Source organism: Myotis nattereri, assembly GCF_964212035.1.
Source record: "Myotis nattereri genome assembly, chromosome: 5".
NCBI lineage: Eukaryota > Metazoa > Chordata > Mammalia > Chiroptera > Vespertilionidae > Myotis > Myotis nattereri.
This window is the reverse complement of record NC_138080.1, coordinates 52,167,769-52,192,614: the sequence shown is the minus strand read 5'-3', so window position 1 is coordinate 52,192,614 and position 24,846 is coordinate 52,167,769. Positions and strand designations below refer to the sequence as shown.

General features: G+C 38.7%; 1 protein-coding gene across 1 annotated transcript in view; it reads right to left on the bottom strand.

Moving 5' to 3' along the window:
* The window catches only part of DCHS2 (dachsous cadherin-related 2), a gene marked incomplete at its 5' end in the record, with an annotated part of 201,144 nt that overhangs the window by 28,151 nt on the left and 148,147 nt on the right, over positions 1–24,846 (bottom strand). The window contains 3 exons of the mRNA XM_081090653.1: positions 9,183–10,044; positions 16,055–16,264; positions 16,478–16,612. Coding sequence (XP_080946779.1) covers positions 9,183–10,044; positions 16,055–16,264; positions 16,478–16,612 — 1,207 coding nt within the window. The remainder of the gene's footprint in view (positions 1–9,182; positions 10,045–16,054; positions 16,265–16,477; positions 16,613–24,846) is intronic.

The window sequence follows — 24,846 nt, the reverse complement described above, 5'->3', positions numbered from 1 at the left end:
CTCGTTTGTAAAATATAATGAACAACATAAACTGATGAACAAAAACAGATCCAGAGACAGAGAAGCATCAAACAGACTGTCAAACTTCAGATGGAAGGCAGGGGAGGGGTAAGAGATCAACCAAAGGATTTGTATGTATGCATATAAGCATAACGAATGGACACAGACACTAGGAGGGTGAGGGCATGTGCTGTGGCATGGTGACGTCTGGGGAGAGGTCAATGGGGGGAAAAGGAGACATATGTAATGCTATATTTAATACTTTAAATAATAAAGAATTTTAAAAAAACCCCACTAAGATATATGTCAAAAAGCCTGTGTCTTTGTACACAGTAAATGCTTAGTAAGTATGGGGGGGAATGGAGTTATTAAAGAAAGAGAAAGGAACTACGGGAGGGAGGTGGTCATTAAAGTGTTCTAGCCTGAAAGGTTAGGAAAATGCTTCTCTGCCTATGGGACCCTGCTAAACAGCAGCAATTATTATTTTTAAATCACTCAATGCTGTAATACCACATCTGGTAATGGGAATTGCAGTAGTTAAAAAAAAATAGCACCTATTCAAGATCTCTGCTGGGCATCTTCATTCAATCTTACACTGCAGGCCCAGGCAATAGGCTTGAAACCCTCCTGCTAGAGGTCATGGTAAAAATAATCCGTAAACTAAGCCAAATGGGTATATTCTAGATCAGGCGTGGGCAAACTACGGCCCGCGGGCCGGATCCGGCCCGTTTGAAATGAATAAAACTATTCAAAAAAAAGACCGTACCCTTTTATGTAATGATGTTTACTTTGAATTTATATTAGTTCACACAAACACTCCATCCATGCTTTTGTTCCGGCCCTCCGGTCCAGTTTAAGAACCCATTGTGGCCCTCAAGTAAAAAAGTTTGCCCACCCCTGTTCTAGATACTTAAAGTGTTTCATTAAAAAGAAAAGAAGGAAGAAAAGCTAGAATGGACAATATTTTCCCCAGGAGCCTTTTCAACACTTAATATAAAAAAATGCAACGAGTGCTATAAATATTAAAAGAAACAGTACGTGATATTGTCTGTAAAACTGAAAATTCAGTGAAAAAGGCATAAACAGAATTTGTAACGGAGAAAGAATAGCAACACCAAACTAGATCCATTATTCTCTTTAAAAACATTATGCTTAACATAAATTGTGACAAAGTTTAAAAATCATGTATCAGATTTCCAAATCGTTGGTCTTTTCAAAGCAGGTATGAAATCATTTAGTGACAAAGTAAAGGATTTTAATCAATCATGGTAGAATCAGGATACCACACGTTGAGAACTCTTTCAAATTTCATTATAATCTGATGCTTATTTTGATACAATTCAGAGAACTGTATTATAAATATAAAAATGTCTTACAGTTTTGGTAGTCAAACTTCACAGTAGGGCAGTATGTTTTATCTTCAGTGCTTACTCACAGTTCTGTGCTTCCTGATACAATTTGTTTTTTAAACACAGGAAATTTTATTTCCAGTGGCTTGTCATCTATTCTTAAGAATGGCAGTCAGAAGAAAAACAGCTATGCAGGCAAGATGTACAATCTTGCTGACGGCCTTTTCTTCATGAGCTAGGATGCTTATTATATGCCCAATTACAACAGAAAACAGACATCACTTACATGTAACAGAGCAAAGATGAGTACGGAATTGTAAATAAGAATCACACATGGCTTCTCCCACAAAGGGAACTGATCCTGGTATTATTGCAAATAAAATGTTCATAATATCAATGAAATTGTATTTCTTTCAACAAAATACCTCAAACTAGATGTTAAGTCAGCAAAGAGCTGCAAATATTTATATACTTTCTACCTCTGACAAAATTTACATCTGAGAGAGCCTGAAAAAAAAAAAAAGGAAATAACTAAAGAGCCATGAATCCTTCTTGGTCTTGGCTTACTATGCACATTTTTTAAATTCTTTTTTTAAACTTTAAAAAAAATATATTTTTATTGATTTCAGAGAGGAAGGGAGAGGGAGAGATAGAAACATCAATGATGAGAGAGAATCATTGATCGACTGCCTCCTGCATGCCCCCTACTGGGGATGGAGCCTGCAACCCACGCATATGCCCTTGACTGGAATCGAACCTGGGACCCTTCAGTCCACAGGACGCTCTATCCACTGAGCCAAACCAGCTAGGGCTAAACTTTATTTTTATTGATGACACTATTACAGATGCCCTCGTTCCCATCCCCTTAGCCCGCCACCAACTATGCACGTTTTATTGTTAAATTTTTAAAATGTTTTTATTGACTTTAGTGAGAGAAAGGGAGAGGGAGATAGAAATGGAAACAGCAATGATGAGAGAATCACTGATCAACTGGCTCCTCAATGTCCCTCACCGGGGATCGAGCCTGCAACCTGGCATGTGCCCTGACTGGAAATCGACAGAGAAGAAAGGACCTCCTGGTTCATCAGTCAACACTCAACCACTGAGCCATACCAGCTGGGCACGTTTTAAATAAAAGCCTGTCTGTCTTCAAGCACCAAGAGGAAATTCACAACTAGTTCTCATTTCACATCAAGATAGAAATGGTAAAATAGAAAAACCAACACGGTATCTTCAGTTTCCGTGAGGTAAGTAAAACATATAGAAGAATTTATTTTTTTATATTTTCAGGCTTTTATGATTTTCACTTCATGTCTAACATTGCATCGAAAAGTATGATACATTTAATATTCTTGGCTTTTTTCTTCTATTAATGCTAGATGACTATAAAAATCATAATCATAGAAACACTTAGTTAAAATAATTACGAAAACATTTTATTATGAATTGTCCATGAGTGAATAATTCCAGAGTTTCATTTTTGATATTTCTAAGCAATGCAAGCATATTTTTAAATTGATGGTTAACTTGAGAGAAATGTATTTTTCAAACATTTGGGTGATTTTGAATTACCTATTATCTTTTAAATGTCCAGCCACTGAAATGTTAAACATATTTCAATCACTTAAGAAGGAAAGTTGGGAGTGACATTTATCAAGATGTCAGAATAGACAGACCTAGTACTCATCCCCCATAGAGACACTGACTTAACAACAATAATATATGATCCCACTTGTCTTCGCCCAGCGCCATGGCTTTATTCAGGCCCTGGTCATGTGCATTGCCACAGTCCCTTCCTAACTTAACTCTCTCCCCTTCCACCACCCTTCACAAGGCCTTCAAAGTCATCTTCTACAATATAAATTTTTTTTGTCACTCTTCTGCTATGTAAAGGCCATCAATGACTCTCCATTCCAGCTCATTACTAAAAAGCTCATGAGAACCTCTGTGCAGATGGTTTGCTGCTTCTAATGGTAAACCCACCTTGCTCCTAAGTCCCCACACTTCTGTGTGAGCCATTCCCCCTGCTTGGAACTAAGTATCTGCCTCACCTTCTCTGTGCCTGGTTTTATTCTCATTTGGGCATATGGCCTTTGCTACTTCAAAGTATGATGATTAAATGGTGAAATTATTTCAACAAACATTTGGTGAACACCTCATAGTAGCAAGATTTTTCTGGCTCTGACACCCACAGTGGGGAACTTCTCCCAGCTCCTTCTGGCTGCACATTCATCTCCATGTCTTCCACTTACACTGTTGGTAATCATGATGGTAAAATGCCTTAAGCACTCATTTAATCATCAAAACTGTCTTGTTATAGAATAGTTGAAGAGATGCTCAAGGCCCTTAAGAGGACAGACCCCTTGTTTCCTATATTGTTAAAAAATGAATATTGAGTGGACACTATTGAGTATACAGTCAATGTTAATAGGAAGTATGATGGGGAAGGATATAAAAATAAGGGGCATCTCAAGAACAGAGGTCAGAGTACCCTTTAAGAGTTAAAAATGAACAAAGCAGAGTTACAGCTTTGCACACAATTTAAGATATGCAAAGAAAAAATTGCATTTAAAATGTTTACGATTGCTCTAATATTCCTTATCAACCCTACCCTGATGGACAAGAGTAAAAAACCTGATCATCTTACAAGCCCTATTTAGGGTATTCTTGATCTCTCTCCCTTCAGCAGCACTTTTGGGTAACAATGTATTTTGAGAACATGTTCATCTTTGAGATTCCCTCCCTCTTGTCAACATGTTCAGGCTCAGCACTGCACACTGCTGACCTGGCCCTACCACAGCTGGTTTTGATACTGCAGACCCTCTGGAGGGTCATCCAGCCCCCCAAGACCTGAGTATAGGCTCATCTCATCCTTCACAACAGTGGCCCCTGGCAGGTGTGCTGGCCTATACTCTGTGTTAATCTGAGTTCTCAAGTAGAAATGCTGGGACCATGAGATAGATGTCTTCTAGGCCTTGCCAGAGCCAAACGGGGATGGGGAGGTCACTTGTGCCTTCTCTTTACCTAAACATGTTGCTCATTTTACTCTGCTGCCACTTGTCCTGTGTTAGCATAGGAAGCAGTGTCCCCCCAGAGTCGCACAGTATCTTCTGCTGTCCGCTTTTCCTTGTCTCTCTCAATGGCCACCTTCAGGATTATAGCTTCAGGAAAGTGAGGGGCCAGGATGATTCTGCTACTTGTTTCCTATACCTTTTTGCCCTTGCCCTACCCACACTCACCAGCAACTAGAAGACGCGGGCTTTCCTTTCTTTCCCTGTGGCAGGCTTCCTTATGAACTACCTCTGTTTGTCAAAGGCAGAATATTTTTTCTTTGCATTTTGCTGCAATTATCCTAAAGCTATACAAAATAAGTGGACACCCTTGCAGAGTAGGTGGAAGGTCTTATGCACAGACAACACTAGAGAAAAGGGTGGAAATGTAGTTCAAAAATACTAACCGTAAAAGAACAAAGTTGGAGAAAAACAAAGGACAAAAATATGAACCCACAGATAACACAACTTTAAGACTTACTATAAAGCTATGGTCATTAAGACAGTGTGGTATTAGGAAAAGAATAGACAAATAGATCAATGGAGCAGACAGGGAGCCCAGAAACAGACCCATATAGAGAGTCAACTGATCTTTGACAGAGGAGCAAGGACAGTACAATGAGGCAAAGATAGTCCTTTCAACAAATGGTGCTGGAACAACTGAGCATTTACATGCAAATATAAAAATGAATCTAAACACCAACTTTATCCCCTTCACAAAAATTAACTCAAAATGTATCATAGGTCTAAATGTAAGACAAAAAACTATAAAACTCCTACAAGATAAAATATGAGAAAACCTAGATAACCTTGGGTTCAGTGACCGTTTTTTAGATAAATACTACAGGCACAATCCATTAAAGAAATAATTGATAAACTCGATTTCATTAAAATTTAAAACTTCTGCTTTGAGAAAGACACTGTCAAGAGAATGAGAGAAGTCAAGCCACAGATTGGGAGAAAACATTTACAAAAGATAAAGGACTAGTATCTAAAATATACAAAGAACTCTTAGAATTCAACATGAAAACAAACTAAAAAACGGGCAAAGGCCTAAAAAGACACCTCATCAAAGAAGATAAACAGAAGGGAAATAAGAACATGAATAGATCCCCCCACATCAATATGTCACCAGGGACATGCAAATTAGAACAACAATGCGATATTACTACACACTTATTGGAATGGCCAAAATCCAGAATGCTGCCAACATCAAACTCTGACAAGGATGTGGAACAAGAAGAACTGTCCTTCACTGTGGTAGGAATGCATAATGGTACAGCCACTTTGGAAGACAGTTTGGCAGTTTCTTTAAAATACTAAACATACTCTTACCATAAAAGCCAGCAATCACACTCTTTGGAATTTACCCAAAGGAGTTGAAAACTTATGTCTATACAAAAACCTGTACAGGGGTATTTTTATAGTTGCTATTTTTATAGCAGCTTTATTCATAATTGCCCAAACTTGGAAGTAGCCAAGCTGTCCTTCAGTAGATGAATGGATAAATAAACTGTGCTACACCCAGACAATGATATATTATTCAGGGCTATCAAGCCATGAAAAGACATAGAGGAACCCTAAATGCATATTACTAAGTGAAGGAAAATCTGAAAAGACTACATGCTGGACGAATTCAACTATATGACATGCCGAAAAAGGCAAAACTATGAAGACGAATAAAAAGATCAGTGATTGCCAGGGGTTGGGGCAGAAGTGGGGGAGGGATGAATAGACAGAGCATGGAGGATTTTTAGGGCAGTGAAACTACTCTATGATACCATAATGATGGATCCATGTCATGATACATTTATCCAAACCACAGAATGCACAACACAAAGGGTGAACCCTAACGTAAACTATGGACTTCTGATGATTATGATGTGTCCATGTAGGTTCACCGGCTGTAGCAAAAGTAACCCCTCAGGTGCAGGATGTCGGTAACTGCGGAGGCTGTGTGTGTGTGGTGGCAGAGGATGTATGGGAAATCTCTGCAGCTTTCTCTCAATTTTGCCAAGAACCTAAATTTCTCTGGGAAAAAAATAGTCTTCAAAAATACATTAACCCTGTTACATATAAAGAAAACAAAGAAACAGAATCACTCCCAGGGCAGAAGCCTTGACTAAGTGTTAAGACACTTAAAGGGAAAAATGTGTAAGTCCAAAGGAAGTTGATGAGCTATGAAAGTCATGACATCACAAAATCCCACTAAGTACTGCTGTGTGAGTTCTTTGTGAGGAAAGAGTAACATCGGCTGATGACATTCAATATGTGAATCACATCCTGCTCAAACTGTTAGGATTAGCGAGCAACTCTCTAATTACAATTTGGCTTCTTTTTTCTTAGAGAGAGCTAGTCATCTTGACATGACCACTCTAGTTCACATGGTTCTTAATATGAATAAAAGAACATGAGCTCTGACTTATATATGTCTCTGTCATATATGACTCTCAGCCTGGGGAAAGAACTCCCTGATTTAATAAAATGGGGTCTTGAGCCTATACAGCTGAGGCCCAGAGGTGGTACTGGGGTTAATTCACAAAGATGAAAACTGTCTTGTGAGGTGTTTGTCTTCTGAGAAAACTTGACCTTGCCTAAGGCCTTTCTCCTTCAGTCTCCTCCAGAGCTATCTTAGAGTCAGAGGTAAGATAATGAAATCCAATATCATTGTAAATGGCTAAGTCAGTTAGATGCTACTCATTCTATTGAATTCCATTCCAAATAGGAGACTGGCCTTACATAATGAAGTAGGAATGACAGATAAGGTTCCCCCCCCCCCTTTTTTCATTATCATAAAAATTTCTATTTTGGGCCTTAGGTATTTTTAGAAATTTCATTCACTAATGTAAAAAGTTGTAATAATAATGATGACTTCCATGACAATTCTTTTGAGGAATAACATACTTAATGCCTATTGCTCTGCCAAATTTACACTGGGTGTGAATGTTCTCTAGCAGTGGTTGTAGACTCTCTTATGTGAAGGGTGAGTGAACAAACTGGAAAAGGGAAAATTATCGCAAGTAAAACCCAAAGTCCTCCCAACGCCTCGTGCTGTGGCCTCATCGCCTATGATTCTCCCCCTTGCTTACTGCTGCAATCACGCAGTCCTTTTTGCTGTTCTTTGAACAAACAAAGCTTTTCCTTTTTTTCTGGAACACTTTTCCCCCCAGATATAGGAATGCCTACCTCCTCTCTTTAAGTCTTTGCCCTAATGTCACCTACTCAATGATGCCTGATCTTACCTGCTATTTAAAAATCACAATTTGTCTCTCTCCTCCAGCACTCCCTACTTCCTCCAACCCTGCAACAGGGTCTGGACCCCAGCCTTAAGCAGAACCTGGAAGAGCTGGGAAGCAGAACCTGCAGCAGAGGGAAGGAGTTTCATAGATCACTGGTTTTATACGCAAGTTCAAGAACCACTGTCCTAAACTCTCAATCACTGAAATATTCAAGTAAAGACAAAGACCACCATGTGTCAAAGATGTTTAGGGAGAAATGTTTATATCTGCGCTCCAGACAAAGGCTGGGCTTGATTGTACTATTTTATCAGATTAGTTTCAAGATTGATTAAGATACTGTATTTTGTGCTATATTATTTAGAACATGTTAATTTTACTTTCCATCAGACTCTGCTATGAGGTTGGTACTTATGAATTTTTCTTAACACCTTTTAAGAATTAACACTTAACACCTTTGTGGAAGCCTCATTATACATATATAGGTTGGAAATTTCTGATTTACTTTGGAAGGAAGCCATTGTTATTTCATGTAATGAAGATAATTGGCAATTTACTCTTAATTGTGTTAAGAATCAATAACAGGACTTCTGAATAAGCAACCCATAATTCAAAAGAGGGTGGAAGTCAGGTTAATAATCTAATTTGACATTCAATATTAAACTGAATATTCTCTTTTCATACATGAAGCAGTATATAATGTGTAAAATATATTTTCACTATGAAATGAATAAATCAATTTCAGAAAAATGGCAGGTTGCCTTTTAAATAGTGACTTAGGAGGTGTAAAGTGAAATTAAATCATAAGAAAATGACAAACAAAAACATGACATTAGCAACCATACAACATTCATCAGACTTTTAGCAACCACACTCCTCTCCCAAACCCGTGAGGCCCTTAGCTTTGCCCTCTGGTGGATAAAAGGATCAGAAAATTAATTTCTCTCTTCTCCAGTTGGATATGATTACCTAGATTGAATTTAATTCACAACTCTCTACAGAGAAGTTTTTTTTCTTTTGTTTAGAAAGCTATTTTAAATTAATCTGTTTGGTAGGGGTTTTTTTGTATTTTCCATGATGGCATAAATTTGTGTGAAAATTATTGTAAAACAATTAGCTTTATGAGAAAAAGTGTCACATGTGTGTCTTACCATATTTGAGTATATCTCCCTGATATACTTTGGATGAAAATGAGCATACCAAGTATTTTGCTTGCCCAGCCGGTGTTGCTCAGTGGTTGAGCATCTGCCATGAACTCTGAGGTCATAGTTTGATTCCCGATCAGGACACATGCCCAGGCTGTGGGCTCAATCCCCAGTGTGGGGCATACAGGAGGCAGCCAATCAGTGATTCTTATCATTGATATTTCTATTTCTTTCTCCCTCTCCCTTCCTCTCTCTGAGGTCAATAAAAATATTTTTAAAAAGAACTGGTTAGTTTAAAACTTTATAAATCTACAATAGCACTTTTATTGTGTGATCCTTAATTTTAAGCCCTTTGCCAAAATAAGTACAAAATAAAATTTAAAAAAACCCTCAAAGGGACACTTACCTGCCTCACAATTTTCAGTCACAATTCCTTTATACAGACGGTGGCTGAAGGACATCTTTACATCCTCTCCTTCCATGTGAACAATCAAGAGACCAATGGCTGTCCTAGCTGGGGCCCCTTGGTCCATAACTTTAAGCTGCAGCCAGATCGGAAAATATTCTGAAGATGGATTCTGCTGAAGGTGAATCTCTCCTGTATATTTATTAATAGAAAAGACTGACTGGGTCTCTGCAAAACTAAAAATGACAGTTCCATTGGGCCCCAAGTCTGGATCACTGGCTCTCAGAATGGCAGTCGTCTGGTTGATAGGTGACTGAGGGGAAAGAAAAATATCTAAGGGGTTCTGTTCCCAAACTGGATCATTGTCATTAACATCAGTGACATGCACTTTTATCATTACTGTGGTGCTTCTTGAGCCCTGGACGCTACAGTCTCTGGCCACAGCCCGAAATATATATTGAGATCTGGCTTCTCGGTCGAGGGCGTGGCCAGTTCTCAAAATGCCTGCCACGGGATCGATGGTGAAGGCACCAGCAGCCTCATCTGTCAGGAAATACTCAGTTTGCCCATTCAGGCCTTCATCCTTGTCCACAGCGGACAGCACAAGAACCACTGTTCCCACGTCAGCATCTTCTCTCACGAAGGACTGGTACTGAAGCACGGGGAAGGAAGGGCTGTGGTCATTGTCATCCAAGACTCTAACTTGCAACTGCACTAGAGAGCTTCTCGGGGGGTCCCCCAGATCAGAGCACAGGATGACAAGGGCAAAATTGTTGACTTGCTCTCGGTCCAAAGCACGAGTGGTTGAGAGTTCTCCTGACGTTTCATTAATAGAAAAGTACTCATCAGTATTGCCATCTATTAAAGAAAACAAATTCAAAGTTCACTCGAGTTAAAAAAAGTAGCAGCCCTTGGCTAGCAATATACACACATATATATTCACTGATTCGTTCACTCAATAAATATTTATTTCCTGATTACTACATTGTAGTGCTTTTGTAAGTACTGAGGCTATAACAGTGAACATGAACGATAAAGTCCCTGCCCTCATGAAGCTTCTATTATTGGAGATAAACAAATTATATAATTCAATATGTATCTTAATTCAATCAATAATTAGAACACTTGCTTTAACTGATTTGTATGATTTTTGTATATGTGCGTGTACAACTTTTATATTCATATATTTTTCCTCTTGAGAGGATGAAAATGTATGTTTTATTTGAAATGAAACAACAGTTGGCAGGGATAAGAAACAGGATATAATGTCCATTTTTATATTCCAATCAAAGATTAACAGATTGACAAGCCCTGGCCAGGTAGCTCTGTTGGTTAGAGCATTGTCCCAATATGCTAAGAGGTTGTGGGTTTGATCCCCCATCAGGACACATACAAGAATTAACCAAATAATGTATAAATAAGTGGAACAACAAATCTCTCTCTCTCTCTCTCTCTCTCTCTCTCTCTCTCTCTCTCTCTCTCATAATTAAAAAAAATAAATGCAAAAAATTTTACAAATTGATAACAGTAATTTTCACAAACATTAATCACTACAGATTGTATGCCATTTATACAACAGCAATAGTTCTTCTACTTTTCCATGGCACCTTGTGCATGACTCATAACACTTCTGTTAGTGGAACACTTGTCTATTTCTTCCATAACATAAACAAGGAGGATGTTTCATTCATCTCTATATCCTTCAAAAAAATATTTCCTTTACTACTGTCCCTGGTACTAAGTGGAATGTAAGTTAAAGCTGAACACAGGACAAAAAGCTCTCAATATTTGAAAGTTACCCTGAGCATTAGTCAGGAAAAATGTGGTTCAATGACTTGCTGGACATATTCTTGAATGGTCGGCCAATTTTTGGTTGAGGGGCATATTCTTGGATGAGGCACACTATTCCCAATAATGTGGGAAGTTACTGGAATCCACCAGAGGCATATGGGGAAGAAGTGGATGGGCACTCAGAGAACACAACAGCCAGAGGTAGTGCTGGAGGCTGAGGAGAAGGGACTTGCATTTGTACTTATTCACAAGACATGGTTAATTTGTACTCAATATAGGGCCAGAAAGACTACATTTCTGTGGGGTTTGTGGTTAATAAAGCAATTCATTCACTCAGTATCAATTTAAGGAACATCTGTCATGTACCAAGTATGTGCTGGATGCTGGATTAGGAGGAGATTAGGACACGATCCCAGTCTCCAAGAGTTTATAGTTCAGAGGAAATGTGGGTCAGGACTTGGACATGAAAGTGTGGTGTGAAAATCATACACACAGGACACTAGGGAGTACAGGGGAAGGGTACACAGTCCTGCGCTAGGATGTTCAAGATATGCTCATTAGAAAGACTGACATTAAAACTAATTTCTAAAGGGGAGGAAGACAGGCTGCAAATTTCAAAGACAGGGGAGAGGAGGAGGAAGAGGGAAGAGCGTGTGTGAAGTCTTAGGAGTAGGAGAAATTAATAGTTGCAAATGTTTTAGTGAACACGTGGTCCCCTAGGTATTTAAATGTCAAGGGTATGGAGAGGGTTGGCCATGGATTTCAGAGGTAAGCAAGGGGTCTAATCATGAAGTGCTCTGTGTGCACTGATGAAGGGTCTATACTTTAGGGTCCATGGGGAGTCCTTGAAGGATTGCAGGCAGGAAAGTGTTAGGAATCACATTTCTGTTTTAGAATGAGTATTGGACATCAGTGTCAAAGCTTAAATAGAATACAGGAGGTTTGGCAATAACTATGGTAATTGACTTGAGCAATGAGGAGGTTCTGAAATTATATGTGTATAGAGGAAGTGGACATATTCCAAAAATATTAAGGAGGAAAAAATAAGGAGTAAGGAAGACTTCATGATGGGCTTAGGTGAAAGACAAGAGTGTTTAGACCAGTGCTCTTTACAGTGAGTGTTCTGAGTGTTCCCAGGTTTATATGAAGCTTTCCACGGAGAACCTAGGAACGGGTAGTTTTAAGGTGATTTCCAGCTCAGTTTATATATCCTCATTCCTAAAATTGTTCTGCCTAATCACCTAGGATCACGTGGGCTTGCCTTTCCCACATTTATTTTTGCAATCACCCTTCTTTCGTATTATAAAAGAAAGGCTCACTTCTCACCCATCCTAACCTGACCAAGGTGTACCACCCCAAAATGTAAAACTTCCTGCCAAGCACAGGGGTATTCCCAATGTTGGCGTTCGGTGCTGAAATAGTGACTAACTTTCATGCCTGGGGAATGTATCTTTTCATAGTTGGGAGCGATCTTTGCGATGAACTAAATTGTAGGACCTATTCAAGTTTCTAAGTTGTAAAATAAAAATAAAGATCAATCATTGATATAGCATTATATAACTCAGAAACATTACTGTTCTACCAATAATCCTTCTCCCATGTAAAAAATGTGAACATGCATTTTCAGTGCTTACATGTGTAACAAGATTCTTTAAGGGCAAGTTGAGCAAAAACAGCTGATGACCACCAGCAGAGACTGTAGGAGAAGCCAGACCATAACGGGGGAATGAGAAGGAGGTGCTGCTAAGTTTGTTTTTGGACACTCTGATAATCCGATGCTGTTATATATAACGATTTAGGTCCTTGAGGCTGCCAGGAAAAACTGAAATAATTTGAATTGGGAGGAAGACGGGTAAGTGGATATCCTGGGGTTAAAAAAAAAGATTACTGGGTGTCCAATGTGGCTTTGACATTAGAGTTACCTTCCACCTTCACCATCTTTTAGCTACTTTAACACTCTAAATTTTTTACATGGTTCTTGGTGTGTGTGTGTGAGTGTGTGTGTGTGTGTGTGTGTGTGTGTGTGTGTGTTTCTTAGAATTTTCCTTGAACTAATGTAACATCTTTTTAGCTTGTTCATTAATTAATGAGTTAAATACATTTCTTTGGCAGTCATTAACTTTATATTTATATGACAGTCATTACTTGACTTAAAAAAATCCATTAGTGGCCTGACATCTAGGGTGCAGATAAAGATTTGGAGATATTGGGGTACCAGTGGCAGCTGAAGACAGGGACTGAGAACCAGAGCTTGAAACTGGAAGCCACCGATCCCTTCATCCCAATAAACCAGCTCTCCACTTTGGATCCACTGATTCCATCACCCCAATAAATGAGCTCTTTCATGGCATCCGTGAGTTTGCCCACAAAAAATAAAACAAAAAAAAACAAAACAAAAAATAACCAACAGCAAATTGCTTAAAAAATAATCATGGACTGGCTTTCGGGTTGGTTTTTAGGTAAGATGTGCTTATGGCCGGAACTCTTCCTCAGTATTTGATTTTGCCAATATTTGATGAGTTGTTTTTTTTAAAAATACAGATAGGTGCTGCTTTTATATCTGCTGGTTTAAATTCTGTCATATTTCACTTCTAGCCTTTTAGTGTGGCAAATCATGCTTTACTTTCAGTTAAGCATTGGCAATGGAGTATCTGGTAATAGCTAGAAAATAATTCAAACTCACGGATGCCATGAAAGAGCTCATTTATTGGGGTGATGGAATCAGTGGATCCAAAGTGGAGAGTTGGTTAATTCAAGCTCTGGTTCTTATTGAAATGATACAATAAGAGTGCATCTATGAGACAAGAAAAAGGATACCCCGGTAAGCACAAAAGACCCCGGGAACTCCAAGTCAGAGGACCACCAGGAGAACAGAGACATTGGGAAGGCTTGTCTAAAGATTAGGGAGAAAGTGGCTTTCTGAAGTCAAGGTCAGATCAGGTGTCCAGGGCCCGAAGCATGAAGGCATAAAGCAGTACAATGAAATTAAGAACTGAAAAGGATCCACGGGGTTTAGCAGCAAGATCCTTAGTGTCTTTTGCAAAGACAGTTTCAACCGAGTGACTTCCGTGCAACATGTTGCAATGAACTAAGGAATGAAAATGAGGTAAAGACACAGAAACCAGAGTGCAGATGATTTTAAGAAGCTTAATTGTTAAGACAAATAGATCCTGAGTAAAGGGATATATCTGAGGGGGAATGTTTTTCAAGATGGAAAAGACTGGTAAAAAGTGATGGGAAAGCCAATAGAAGGAGAAAAGTTGGCAATTCAGGAAAAAGAAGTGAATGGACACAAGGAATGTCCCTGATGCCATAGATGGGGACAGGTGGCAGTCTGGAAAGTGTTTGTAATTGGTCCTCACCAAGATAAATACAGAAATTGAGAGTAAGCATTTAGAAAATTTTATAGCAGCTCAAGAGAATAATTTTATGCCTGCGGATTACAATAATAGTTCTTAAAAATTGTGGTTTGCATTTTGCATGTCTGATTTTTCCCCCCAGTAACTTATTATTATTGTATTTTATAAAATTATCAGTCACAAAAGATAGAAATTAAAAAAACATAAACCTTGGCCCTTAACCACAGATAGTCTGAGACATTTTAGAAAAGTGAAGTTTACAGAGGAGGAAAATATCTATCCCACTGCAACAGGAGGGGAAGAGAAAAGGATTGGGCTTGCTGACATAAGTTACTTGCAGGGAGTATTATTCTGTGGATGGCAGTATATTACCTTATCCTGAGGAAATAATATAAATATTGTTCAACACAGCACTTTTATAATAGTAGGACTTTTCAATATCTAAGTGACCACAAAAAGGAATGAGTGAAATAAATGTTATGCATATGTATATGAAACATCATTAGAAATGTGTGTACTCATTGACATGAAAGATTTACAGAGTATGTTAGCTTAAAAAATGAAGAAACAAACTAGCACATATAAATTAGTCAATACATTTAAAATTGGTGTCTGTGTTCCCTAGACTCATGGAAAAGTGTTTGCCACAATACCAAATGAGTTATCTCTGCATGACATAAGACTTTTTGTGTTATTACTTTTGTTATGTTTTTTTTTAAAAATAAATTGTATATATATTCTACAATGATTACATATCATTTTATAATCAGGGGTAAAGACAATAAAACTGTTTTCATTTTGGAGTACAATGGGTGCTACAAAGAAAATGTAGACTGGTTATAGAATTTTTACCACATAGAGAGTAATCGCTTCCAGAAGCCAGTCTTAAAACTATGTTCACAAAACCTTAGCATAGCTTCTCTACATCAGAAGCATTATTCTCTCCTCAACTCCTACCACTCCATGTCCTCTCTGATGCCTGCTAAAAAGCTGACTCTTCAATCACTCTTTTTTTAGGTGAGTAAGATATGGCTCTCTCAAGCTGACTGTGCTGATGCGGAAGTTATTCTGTCAGAAATCCTTATGCCTCCGATCCAAAGGGGCCATATCACAAAATTATCTGCTAGAGAAGAAGTTCCTAAAGACTGCGATCCACAGGGTATGTTGTAGATCTGAGGTGTTACACTGATATTCAGATCTTGAAATTGTTTGCCCACTTATGTGTCCTAGGTCCTTCTAGAAAGACTTGAAAAAAGTCTGAATTGCTCAAAATATTAAAAATAAGTGATTATAAGAGAGAAACAAAAGTAGGGAGGAAAAAGCTATCTTTCCATCTGTACATCCACTGATGTTAAATAATTTAGGGCACTAAAATGCATTGCCCTATAGAAAAATTTATAAGAGTACTTGGCAGCAGATTTTTTTAAAATATATTTTTATTGATTTTTTTTATAGAGAGGAAGGGAGAGAGATAGAGAGTTAGAAACATTGAGAGAGAAAGAAACATCGACCAGCTTTGGCAGCAGATTTTTAAAGAATTTGGAGGGCAGTGGTTCCAAATGGCTGTAGGAAGGAGTGGAGAGAATGCCCAGGGCGCCAATCTGTTCTTACTGGGTGTGTAGGCATTCCAATAGATACCAAATACAAAATAATCGCCGTGCAGTGTGTGCCAACTGGGTTAGTACCCTGGGGGGAATTTTAATAATAAAAACACTTACCGATTATATGATACTTGACAGCTCCATTATTGCCAGTATCCATATCGAAGGCCAAAACCGTGTAGACAACCCCTGGCTCTTGGTTTTCCAGAACCTCAATGTCATGGGCGGGGACAATGATCTTCGGAGCATGGTCATTTTCATCTTCCACGGTACAGAGAACGGTGGTGGTGCCGGACAAGGAAGGGACTCCTCCATCTCGAACAAGGACTGACAAGGAATAAAAAATGGCACAGAGTGTGGCCACGGATTCATACCTAAAATGCACTGCGCTAACTAGACAGCATCAGACCAAACTGACAGGTAGCCCTGGCTCAATTATGTTTTCTTTAAAGACACCCTACTGAAATGTAAAATTTCAGCACTGAACTTTCTCCTGCCCATTTTTGTTTGTTTGTTCAGCAGAGTCAAGGGATCCCTTACCTCGGAGGGTGAGGACTTCCTGAACTTCTCTGTCAAGTGTGGTGGCTGTCACCACCTCGCCAGTGTCAGCATTTATCTCAAACAGCCCAGACGATGCACCCGGCATGATTTCAAACTGAAGCTTGGAATTGATTCCTTAAGGAAAAAAAAAAATTTGCAATTATCCCTTTGGAATCCATTCTTCTGTTTTCCCATTCTTTTTCCTATGAACGTGTTAGGTGATGGATGAAAAGGGCAAAATGCTTAAACAACCTTCAAATTAAGGTTAAAACACACACACACACACACACACACACACACACACACCCCAAAACAACTCTGTGGCCTATCCTTGCTAAATAAAAGCCTCGTGACCTGAAATGCTTGATTTTCAAGTCATGAGACTTCCTCAGAGTAAATGCTTACTATCTTTTCCCTCCCATAAAAATTTCTTGTGAGTATGCAACTCTACAACATATTTCTAATTATTCCTTCTAATACCCCTTGTGACTTAATGACATAATTGTAGGCTTGCAGGGACAGTTTCGGTAGATTGATATAGGGAAGCATGGGATTTGGTTGGAAAGTCTGTAAGGAGGAATCTCCAAAAGGTTGGGGGCCTCTAAGGGGGACCTTGCTGAAGGCAGCAGCCCCTACCTTGACTTTTCCAAACAAGTCCGATCCCTTGGGGTGTTTTATTAGAATCTCTATGTTTAGTCTTTAAGACCCGACCTTGTAGAAGCATGTGTTTTCTCAAGGATGCTTACCTTGCTGATTGTATCTAGAGGTTAATTTTAGTTCAAGCTGTTGTGACAGCAAAAGCCTAAGGAGGCAGGCGAACAGGGCTCTTTGCTCCTAAAGCAAAGCAGCCCCTTAGCCTCTCTTTCACAGAAACATGTGTCAGAGTAATCTGTTCATCCATGCCGGTTAGCCCTGGCAGACTGACCCTATTTCAAAGTTTGCACTCAGTTATGCCACCCTTCACTCTCCAGCGCAGAAGGCAAGCTCATAGAGTTGCTTCTCTGCATTTATTTTGTTTTGTTTTCTAGTTAGTATTCCATCTCCTCTCTGGAGTGAGAAATGCAGTGCTGCATTATTCAATATTATGAAAAGAATTCTTCCCATATTTTTGTGGTTTCATTTCTCCCCCGAGAAAAACATCAGGCCATTTCCATCACTGGTTGTGAAGATCATTCATACCACTAATGTGAACGGGTTAATCCCATGACATCACAGCTTAGTTGCACTTTACACAAGTTCCTTTCAATCATTTTTCTATGTTCTTTTCTTAACTGACAAGAATCTATGCATAGATACAGTACTTAGAATATCTGATATATACTTTAATAAAAGATGTAATACCGTTCTTTGACCTTAATGAAAAAACTTCAATTACAAATTTCCATATTGCCAGTCTTAAAATGTAAGTTTCACTCTGATCTAGTAACTGTGATATAGGACTGAGTGCTGCAAGGAGTGGAATAGAATGCTAGTTTTATAAAAGAATAAATATATGTATGTCTTCTTACCATGTCCCTTAAAGAGGAAAGATATTTGAGATAATCTATAAGCATTTAAAAGACTTTTTTAAAGTTTAATAAAATAGGTTTAATATATTTGATATGCTATAGCCAGAGTCAACAAAATATTTCTCTCTATCATTAGGCACTAAGCATTAGGCATAACATTACATTAATAATTATTTAATATCATAGTGATTACTTTGATTTCATAATGATCACATAATCTCCCCTCTAGCTAAGAAAGAATTTCTAAAAATTCCAGGTTGTTAAAAGTTTGTTATTCCTGTTTATCACTTCCGATATTATGAAAATGGGAACAATACCATCTTACATTTATTTTGCTTGCTCCTCAAATATTTAGTGAGCAAAATTAGGTGACAACATGATGCTAACTGGCCAAGGAGACAGTGGTAAGTCAAACAGGTATGGCATCTGCCTTCATGGAGCTGACATGGTTTCAGAAAGGCACCTTTTAATTTTTGGACTTTTTATTTTTGAATAAATTTACTCACTTGCTATATGATTTTACTATACATTACCCATATATATTATATATTACATATTAAAGACTTTAAATTTCCAACACTTGTCAAACCTATAAGTATCTTTAAAGGTTTAAACATAACTCTTTATATTTTTCCTTTCTTCCATTGTTCCCATTGTTCTTTAATGTGCTTTGTTTGCCACTATAACCAATATTTTCCTGACTTTTCAGAAACTTTCTGGTTTTATTATTTCTATTATTTTATATGGCTTTAACCCATTCACCTGAAATCCACCTGGTGCATTACTAAAGGTAAATAAGATCTTTATTTATAACTATAGTTTGCATACATACATTTTCACTCCAAACTTCACACCTTCACAACTTAAATAGTGTGAGATAAATTTAAAGTATTCTATTTTGGCTCTTTTAGAGCTCAGTTCCTTGCTTCTTCCTACACACACCCTTATAACCCACCAGAACAAAGAGACCATCACCAAACTTGAAAATTAAGAAAACAGATTATTCAGTCAAAACCATTACCTTACTAAGCAATCTGATCTGGGTCTGAACCTGTTCTGTGATATAAAAACGTGGCACACGCCGAGTAAAGGATGTGTGTGTGCCACCCATGTCTGTGGACACATAAACACATCTGCTCTTAGACCTCAAGACCTACAACCTTAGGAGCTCTTAATTGCTCCTACTCTAGGATAACTTTCCTCCTCAATTCATTTCTTTTCCTATTCAGGCCAGCCCCACGAATTCTCACTTTAGCTATATCGCACATTTCCTCAGGTCCTTCGCTTTTTGCCAAAGATGAGCAGCAAAACTCCAACCCAGGATCCTTCCAGCCACCTCTCTGCCCTCCTTGAGTATCTAGCAGATACTCAGAGCTGGTGAAAGTTTCACAACAGCATAGACTGAGGGCATAGAAATGTCCTTGTTATCTGATGATCTTTCCAAATCTCTTGGTCAACTCTCTCTCATTCGTGTCTGCCACCCAAACACCTCCTGGCTCACTCTCACAGATTCTCCCCTTCCTACTCCCGGATAAAGTGGGACATTAGTAAAAAGCTCCCTCAACATTCTGCATCTGTACTCCACTCCACTTCCTGCTTTCTGTCTCCATGGCAAAAGAATTCTTCAAATTCCTCCTTGGAATTTTCCTGTTGGTTCTAGACTTTCTCATTCATTCCCCGCCCCCCCCCCCCAAAAAAAAATTATATTCTTCTCTAGCTATAAGAATCAAGATTTTTTTTTTCCTTTTCTTTTTAGCCAAGTGTCTCTAAAAAATATACTACCCATTCTCTGCAACTAGCTTGAAAAGAGACTACTGCCATACCTAGCTACTCTTTCTACAGTCACCCATGACTATCTGGTTATATTATAAACTCTACTGGTCATTTTTAGTTCTTATCTTCAGATATTGCTCATTGATCTTAAAAAAAAAGACAGAAAGGAACAAAGGGAGAAAGGTAGAGAAGGAGAGTGGGAAGAAGGGAAGGAGGAAAAAGGAATTCAGTTTACACTCATAAACAGATGGCACCATGTGTTTGCATTGGGGTTCAGTTATTTGGCTGTTTCATTCATTTATGCATGCATGGATGCATTCATTCATGTGTTCCTTTATGCAATGCACATCTACTGAGTGCCAGGCACTGGAAAGGTAACAGTGAATAATAAGTAATTATCCTGACCCTCAGAGTTACCCTCTGGTGGGGAAGACAATGAAATCAATGTTATAGACAATGCAGTAAAATATATTAAATCATTGAAGAAGTGGATCAGGGAAGATTTATCATGGGTAGATAGTTTATTAATTGTATCATTCAATAAACATGTAGAGAGAGTGATAGTAGTTGCCAGGTGCTAAGAAATAACTGATAGTAAGAAGACAATTTGTCTGCCCTCACAGTATAGCACTAGATACAGATAAGTTAGCAGGCAATTATGATTGCACATGATAAGATATGACTGAGTAAGTATAAGTTGCCTTTTGAATAAGCCAAGACCTGCAGATGAATAGCATTTAATTGGTAAGAGGGAAGAAAGGGTATCGGCCCCAAAGGGACATCCTAGGGAGACTGAGAGTCAGAAGGAGAAGGGACAGGACTTCCTTCCTTCCATTTGCTTACTGCTTCTTTCACAAATGCCACTTCACCTCTGCAACAACCGCCCACAGCTTTCAGTCTCCTGGGTACTCCAGGAGCAGTCTCTGCAAGGCTCCTCTCATTTTCTTCCTAGGTTCTGATCATCTCAACCTCTTCTTGTTTTCCAGAATTTTGCCTGGGTTACTTCAAGATTCCCTTTTTTGCTCATCCAGCCTTCCAACCTCTCATTTTCCTGCCTGTACCTGACTAATGCAATACTTGGCACCAGCAGCGGGTCCCAGGTAACAGGAACTCTGAAACTGGCTTGATTATGTCTCTGGCCTTGAATGCACTGCTCAGTTCCTGGCCCATGGAAAATCACTTGCCGTGATATCAAAATCAATTAAATTATCACCTGTGTCCCACTGTAATGAAGTGACTATTAAAGGACTCAAATTCCTTAGAGGACCAAATGGTGCTGGCTTCGGCCATATAATAGTAAAAAGGACTATGATGTGAGATGGCGGTTACTGAGTGTAGTAGGAACTTACAGAAAGAAAATTACACCGATACAACTCCTAGGGCAATGGAAACTAAGGAGAAAATAAACAAATGGGACTACATCAAAATAAAAAGCTCTGCACAGCAAAAGAAACCATCAATAAAACAACAAGAAAGCCCACCTCATGGGAGAACATATTTGCCAATGTTATCACCAATAAGGGTTTAATCTCCAACATTTACAGGGAACTCATACAACTTAACAAAAGGAAAACAAACAATCCAATCAGAAAATGGGCAAAGAACCTAAGCAGACATTTTTCAAAAGAGGACATAGAGAAAGCCAAGAGATATATGAAAACATGCTCAAAGTCACTAATCATCCAAGAGATGCAAATCAAAACAACAATGAAGTATCATCTCACACCTGCCAGAATGGCCATCATCAACAAATCAACAAACGACAAGTGCTGGAGGGGATGCAGAGAAAAAGGAACCCTCTTTCACTGCTGGTGGGAATGCAGACTAGTGCAGCTACTGTGGAAAACAGTATGGTGTTTCCTCAAAAATTTAAAAATGGAACTGCCATTTGACCCAGTAATCCCACTTCTTGGAAATGGTATCCCAAGAAAACAGAAACACCAACCAGAAAGGATATATGCATCCCTATGTTCATAGCAGCACAATTTACCATAGCTAAGATTTGGAAACAGCCTAAATGCCCATCAGCAGATGAGTGGATTAGAAAATTGTAGTACATCTACACAGTGGAATACTATGCTGCTGTAAAAAAGAAGGAATTCTTACCATTTGCAACAGCATGGATGGACCTGGAGAGCATTATGCTAAGTGAAATAAGCCAGCCAGTGAAAGATAAATACCACATGATCTCATTCATTTGTGGAATATAAAGAACATTATAAACTGATGAACAAAAATAGATAGAGAGGCAAAGAAGCATCGAACAGACTGTCAAACTACGGAGGGAAGGCAGGGGAGGGTTGTGGGGGGAGGTAAGAGATCAACCGAAGGACTTGTATGCATTCATATAAGTATAACCAATGGATGCAAGACACTGGGGGTGGGGAGTGAGGGCATGTGCCGGGGGTTAGGGGAGGCCAGGGGGAGGTAAATTTTAATAAAAGAAAATTACAAGCTGCGGCTTTGTACACGCAGCTCAGGCATAGTTGAACACCAGAAGGCTTCTACGGGAGCTCTAAAATTAATCTTCCTGAAGATCAGACCAAGTTGAGTGGTCAGATTTATAAGGACTCGCAGAAGTGATTGGCTTTCAACCAGCAGAGTACATCTATAGGGTAAACTCTTCCACTATCATCCATCACCTACTTAGCAAAGATCCTGATCATCTTGGCATCCGGTAGAATACCACATTGAGTCACCACTATGATGTCATCAAAATCAGAACTGATGAGCAGCAAGTAGCAAGTAACTTAGATGTGTTAACCAGATACATGTATTAGACCAGCAGTTGGCAAACTACAACCTACTGACCAAATCCAGCCTGCCCCTGCTTTTGAAAAGTTTTATTGAAATACAGCTATACCCACCTCCTAATGTATTATCTATTGCTGTTGTCTTGCTGCAGTGAAAGAACTGAGTAACAGAAACCACATGGCCTGCAAAGCCTAAAACCTGTACTATCTCCCCCTTCACAGAGAAAAGTTGGCGGAACCCACCCTAGCTGGTTTGGCTCAGTAGATGGAGTGTTGGCCTGCAGACTGAAGGATCCCGGGTTCATTTCTGGTCAAGGGCACATGCCTGGGTTGCAGGCGTGATCCCCAGTAGGGGGTGTGTAGGAGGCAGCCAATCAATGATTCTCTCTCACCATTGATGTTTCTAGCTCTCTCTCCCTTCCTTTCTGAAATCAACAAAAAATATATAAAAATAATAATAAAGTAAAAATGTTTTTAAAAAAAGTTGGCAGAACCCTATCCTAGAGTAATGGGTGGGAGCATGGTAGGAGTTGAGGACAGAGGAAAGCTGAAATCATGTCATAAAATGACTGGTTGTTAAGCTAAAAAACAATAGAACTTTAGCATCAAAACTGTGGGGAATTAATAAAGAATTCTGACCAGGAGCGTGCTCTTTTCAGAAATGCTTTTTTAAGACGATAATTTTTCATAGAACCCCTCAATTGTGCAATGCCATGCAGCTCAGACATTTCTGAAGCAAAAACAGGATCATGCCTGGTTGACTGAATGAAGAGATAAATAAATGAACGGATTCTGAAGAGTGAAGGCAACTTGAAGCAGCTTATTTCACAGATGCTCCAGTTTCTCAGATCACACAGCCAAACATATTTACTGAGCTCCCAAGTCATAGCTTGTACTATGTAAGGGTGCTGGGATGAAAGTGACTAAACTGTGTCCTCAATCCATGAGAAGTTCACAGCCTAATCAGCAGGCACACAGTAACTAATTACCAGTATACAATCACACTACCATGGATTCAATAAAATATGACTATATCAACTTCACCAGTGATTCCCTCTGGGTGAGTGAGGTTATCAGTGCTCCTTACTCTCTCTCTCTCTCTCTTTTTTTTCCTTCTGTTTACTATTTCATTAATTCTAAGACACATTTTTTCACATTTTAGAATTCCTAAATTGAGATACAATTTACAAGTAAGGGTGCCTTAGACCCCATGAAATAGATAAAATACTGGCACCGCCACACTGCCCCTCGCTCTGAGTGTAGGATGTTGGGAGTTGTTCATCTAGCATGAGATGTTGTCTAGGAAACCAGATGTGGAGTTCATTCAAGGTAAACCCGGATAGAGAATACATTTTTATGGAATAGACAATAAGAACTCATTGTAGACTTCAACTCTTCTGCATGGCAATGTACTGTTAAGTTATTTGATATTTGCCACTATTAAGTAAAGGTATCAGCCAGGAGCGAGTCATCTTCCCTGGAGGGGGACCCTTTCCTCTCAGCAGTGGAGAGGGGTCAAGGGGGGAAGGTCTTTTCTCACTAACAATGGAGCTCTTGTTGGTGGCTCCAAATACTGTAGCAGTTTTAATATCTTAGTTAAAACCTGGTAGTTGTTTTTCCCTTTTAATATAAGAAAAAACTTCTGTTAGAACTAGTGTGAGTCATACATCATAAACATTCAGTGCTGGAATTCCCATGGGTTTTGAAGGCCAACACTTTAAGCTGACATTTTTTAAAACTACATTGTAGAATGCTAGAAAACATATGTTAAGCTTTCTGGTATTAAGTCATGCTGTAGTATTTTTAAAAATACATACTATAAAGTAAACCATTCATAAATTCCAATGTGATGCCAGTATGTTAAAATCTTGATTACGTCATTTAATTCTCCTGCATAATCCTTTTTCATTGCTTTAACACAACAAGCCAAAAAAAAAATATTGAGAGAAAATATGTTCAACATCACAAACATATACACAAATTCACATGCATTTACATAACCACTTGCTTAACAGATCTGGCCTCATTAAAAACACTGAAATTTCCAATAAACCAAAATGTCTCTAAAACATGTGAAGGTACATGAGACTCATGAAGATGCTAAATGTGTACTTAAAGTATCCATAAATGCAGAGCCAGAAAAACAATAATTTCATATCTGAATTCTCCATCCGGCAAGCCATAATCCAGAATAATGAACAACCAGTTCAAGTAACAGGTTGCAGACTATTGATTCTAAAAGAAAATCACACGAATACTGGGCAACTTGACAATAAAAATTGGAAAGCATATTTATGGTCATCATCTTTAGTTGACATATGCAAATTTAAGAGAA